The 4684-nt window shown below is 55.0% G+C and overlaps 1 protein-coding gene across 1 annotated transcript in view; it reads left to right on the forward strand.

Annotated features, from left to right (window-relative positions):
* Positions 1–4470, forward strand: part of SLC2A5 (solute carrier family 2 member 5) — a 38828-nt gene extending 34358 nt beyond the window's left edge. Inside the window, exons 8-13 of the mRNA XM_045299208.1 lie at positions 18–171; positions 829–939; positions 1698–1799; positions 2179–2254; positions 3217–3344; positions 3688–4470. Of these exons, the coding sequence (XP_045155143.1) occupies positions 18–171; positions 829–939; positions 1698–1799; positions 2179–2254; positions 3217–3344; positions 3688–3891 (775 nt within the window). The 3' untranslated portion in view covers positions 3892–4470. The remainder of the gene's footprint in view (positions 1–17; positions 172–828; positions 940–1697; positions 1800–2178; positions 2255–3216; positions 3345–3687) is intronic.
* Positions 4471–4684: the final 214 nt, after the last annotated feature.

Here is a 4684-nt window from a genome sequence, read left to right on the forward strand (position 1 = left end):
GGCTGGCCCAACGTGAGCGAGGAGCTGGAGGAGATCCAGCTGGAGGACCAGGCGGAGCGCGCCGCGGGCACCGTCTCCGTGCTGAAGCTGTTCAGCATGCGCTCCCTGCGGTGGCAGCTCCTCACCATCATCATCCTCATGGCCGGCCAGCAGCTGTCGGGCGTCAACGCGGTACGGGAGGGGACAGAGGCCCAGGGTTGCGAACACTCACGGCAATACTCGATCAGACATTTAATAATGCCTAACGCCCTTTCTTCAAACAGGGGAACCATCCAGACCCGTTTCCTTTCAATAAGTGTAGTACCCATCCATCTAAGCATAAGCTTGTGTCCACCAATGCACTTCAAAGATCAAACCGAAAGGCCCACCAGCTTGGTGACAATCAATATCCGCTGGGCACAGGACGGCCACATCACGGGGGTTCCCACGCTCTCCACGCGGGTGTCTGTGTTGGAGGAGGCCTGAGCTCTGTGGCCTTCGGGGGAGACTTTTACGTTATTTATTGACGTCACTGTTGGCATCATCATGATTTGACCAGTTTCCTTGCTCAAGTAAGCAAGTTAGTGGTGAACAAGTGAAGTGGTAAATTTCATGATTCAGTCAGTTTCCTTTCTAAGGTACACAGGTTATAATAAATAACATGATTCGGCTAGTGTCCTCTCTATCAGACACAAATAATAGTAAACAACAAATGCCCTAGTCACCCAGGGAGGTCAGGCTGCAGGGACACAAATCTCAGGCAGAGGCGGGTGGCCAGGTCCACTGGAGTCCCCCTGTCGGCCAGCCCTCCTCTGGCCAACCCCTCATCCATGGCACAACCCATTCCAGATCTACTACTATGCAGACGTGATCTACTCCAAGGCCGGGGTCAAGGACACCGATGTCCAGTATGTGACGGCAGGCACAGGGGCTGTCAACGTGGTGATGACCATATGCGCAGTGAGTGTCCCTAGCTGACTCCTGGATGCTGCCAACAGAGGGCTGTCGTTGGGAGGTGAGGAGTCTGGCCTCTGAGAGATGGAGGCGGACCCTCAGCCCCTCCTCTCCAGCCTCTGAATGCTATTCAGGGCCCAGCCTATCTCATGAGGCAGGAGCCTCCCACCCCATGAAATGCCTGCTCAGCTTCCCACCCCCCAGGCTGCCAAGCCATCCAGGGCACATGCTACCTGCAGCAAGTTCTTGGTGTGACAGAAGCGTTGAGGCCCTCGAGAGCAGTGGGCCGCCACAGGCTGGCTCCGTGCCTGGGTAACCCCTGGCGGGAGCGCCATGCTCACCTCTGGAAGGCACTCTCTCGAAATGGTCCAGACAGCTGGCCCCAGCCAAGGATGGGGATCCTGATTCAGGAGAGTCCAATCAGAAGGCCCTAAGGGATGGAACTATTGAAGGCTGGGCTGCTTGGGCCCAGTGACAGCGCCCAGGCTTTCCTGTTGGCCATGTACGGGCACATGAGCATGCGTGCACACACAGAGTGTACATTATCTTTAGACACACGTGCACACACAAGTGGCCGGGCACATACACATGGGGGCAAGAGGACAGCCCATACACAGTCCCTTCAGAGGCTTGGAGGGAGGAGGGAAGGCAGCTCTGAGAAGGCACTGGCGCCAAGCCACTGCTCCGGGCAGGGTGCTGCTGACCCTTCTGGCCAGGGCGCAGGTCCCTGGCCTCCCTCCGTACCGCCTCCCCTTCTCACGCAGGTGTTCGTGGTGGAGCTGCTGGGCAGGAGGCTTCTGATCCTCCTCGGCTTCGCCATCTGCTTCACGGCCTGCGTCGTGCTGACCATCGCCCTCGTGCTGCAGGTGAGAAAGGGGGAGAACCCGTGTCGGGGTGGGGGAGGGAGAGGTAGCAGGCATTCCTGGGAAGGGGAATGCCGCCACTCTCACCCTGGGCCCCAACTGGCATCCTAAAGACCAAAGACCCAAATGCATTTGTTTCAGTGAGTGCCATCATCAGTCTGACCATGTGCCCTGCCCAATAGCCCACCGCCCACTTCCAGCTGATGGTGGTTCATTTAGATGGCATGGGGGGTGGGGTGGGCGGGGGCTGTCTCTCCCTGCTGGCCAAAGAAGCCATCCCTCTGACCACTCCAGTTTGGCCACTGGGCCCAAGATGCTGATGCCCCCTACCCAGGCTGTCCCCGTTTTGCCACGTGTGACTCGACTCTGTTTCCTCCTGCAGGAGACAGTAACCTGGATGCCGTACCTCAGCATCGTCTGTGTCATCGCCTATGTCATAGGGCACGCCATCGGGCCCAGTACGTACCCAGAGCTGGTCTCGCCATGCCAGTTCCTCTTTCCTGGGCCCCTGCCAATCCAGCTAGAGCGCCTTCAAGGAAGTAGACCTGGAATCTCTTCTCCGCCCCCTCCTCCTGTTTCATCAAGTCGCGGGCCAGCGAGTGGGTGACGTCATAGACAATGGAAAGAATGGCTGCCCGGTCCTGCGCCAGCCCCCAGTTAGTTTCAGATCAGACTGCAGTGAACCACAGGGTCCTCACTGGCTGATTTGGGGAAATAGACCAAGCCTTTCTTAAGGCTGGGTGGAGCATAGGCAAAACAAAACTGTGCAGGAGCTGGCTTGGGGAGGTGAAAGCTTGCTTCCTATGGAACAAATTTGGTAAGACTATAGGGAGTAGAAAGAGCACTGGTGGTGTAGTGGTTACAAGTTAGGCTGTGATCCACAAGGTCAGTAGTTCAAACCCACCAGCCTCTCTGACAGAGAAAGGCTGGGCTTTCTACTCCTGTAAGCAGTTAGTCTTGGAAACCCACGTGGGCAGTTCTACCCTGTCCTATAGGGTCACTATGAGTCAGGATTAACTTGATGGCAGCAAGTTTTATACAGGAAATGCTAGGGACATCACGCCTGGGTGGTGTTGTGGTTACGGGTGGGCTGCCATCCGCATGGTCAACAGTTCAAAACCACCAGCAGCTCCTACGGAGAAAGACTGGGCCTTCTACTCCCATAGTTACAGTCTCCGAAACCCACAGGGGTTCGCCGTGAGTCAGCACTGACTCGATGGTACTGAGTTTGGAGTTGGCGGGACGTTACAAGGTTGTCAGTACACCCTGGTCCTGTGCAGTCTCGCCCTGCTTCTCAGCTAGCCCTGCCCTGCTCTGGATAAGAACACCGGAGGGCTGAGAACACCTTTCAGGACCCGAAGCTCGCAGGTCTCTATACCGCAGGCCCTCAGGGAAGAACGCTTTCCCTCAATTTCCCCAGGTCCCATTCCTGCCCTGCTCATCACCGAGGTCTTCCTGCAGTCCTCTCGGCCATCTGCCTTCATGGTTGGGGGCAGCGTGCACTGGCTCTCCAACTTCACCGTGGGCTTGGTCTTCCCCTTCATTCAGGTACACAGGGGTCCCCAAAGTCTCAAATCCTCAAGCAGTTCTAGAATCATTTGCCATCAACTCTGATTCCGACTCACGGTCACCCACCGAGTGTCAGAGGGACATGTGGTCCATCTGGTCTTCGGTTGCTGATTTTTCCAGAGTGAATCATCTGGGATCTCTCCCAAAGCACATCTGGGTGACCTTGAACCGCTAGCCTCTTGGTTAGCAGGTGAATGCATGAGCCATTTGACCACTAGGAGTCCCAAGCCATACAGGGTGACCCTCTTCGAGATAGTCAGGGCTCGCCCCCTTAGCCACAGGGCTGGCAACCGCGTGCCTCTCACCTGCTCTCTCCCCACAGGCTGGCCTGGGGCCTTACAGCTTCATCATTTTTGCAGTGGTATGTCTTCTCACCACCATTTACACCTTCTTTATTGTTCCTGAGACGAAGGCCAAGACATTTATGGAGATCAATCAGATTTTCTCCAAGATGAACAAGATGTCAGAGGTGCACCCTGAAAGGGAGGAACTGAAGGATCTCCCACCTTCTACTTTGGAGCAGTAACTTGGGAGGGGGAGCCCAGCACATGGGTCTGTGCAGGACTCCCCTCCTCCACTTTTCTGACATCTGCTTGTCCAGAAATAGGACAAGGGACGTGTGGAATGCAGGCCTCATCTCTGGCCTCCTGGCCCGGGTGGGGGTGCCCAAGGAGTTCTGTGCCGTCCTTAGCCCGGCCATCTCTCTACAGCCCGTTCATCGGCCAGCCTGAGTCACAAAGGACAGCTGCCCTCCACTCTGCTGCGGCAGTCATTTCGTGGCTCCTGGTAACACCAATTATCATTATAAAAATAATCGATAGAGTGAAGAGATGGAAGGAATCGACTCTTGCCAAAGAAACCTGCTCTTCTCCAGTTCCCTGGATCTTCCAGAACCCCAGTCATTTGTTCAACATCCTTTGACAAAGTCTTCTCCAGGGAAAAAAACTTGCCTGGGAAAGTGAAATGTCTACAAAGATATCTAGCAAACTGGAGCTACTGAGTCCCTGTGCAGACACTAAGTCAGAGATCATTTGTCCTAAATTCTATTGATAGAAGAATTTTATTTTGGAATTGCTTCAATAAAACACATCGGATCACCTTGAAATTAGCTTCTTTTCCTATGAGCAGATGAAAAGCTGGGGTTCCCCTCTCCCTTCTCCTTCAAGTCATTGGACTGCATGGGGGTGTCAGCTCCTTGAGCAGGGGTGCTGTGACTTTTGTTTATCCTGAATCCATAGTGCCTAGAACAGTGCCTGGTATGGAGGAGGCACTCAGACGTTCTTTGCTGGGAGAAGGAAGGAAGGAAGGAAGGAAGGAAG

The sequence above is a fragment of the Echinops telfairi genome, unplaced genomic scaffold (genome assembly GCF_000313985.2).
Source record: "Echinops telfairi isolate 266 unplaced genomic scaffold, ASM31398v2 ScPeMD7_7457;HRSCAF=8495, whole genome shotgun sequence".
NCBI lineage: Eukaryota > Metazoa > Chordata > Mammalia > Afrosoricida > Tenrecidae > Echinops > Echinops telfairi.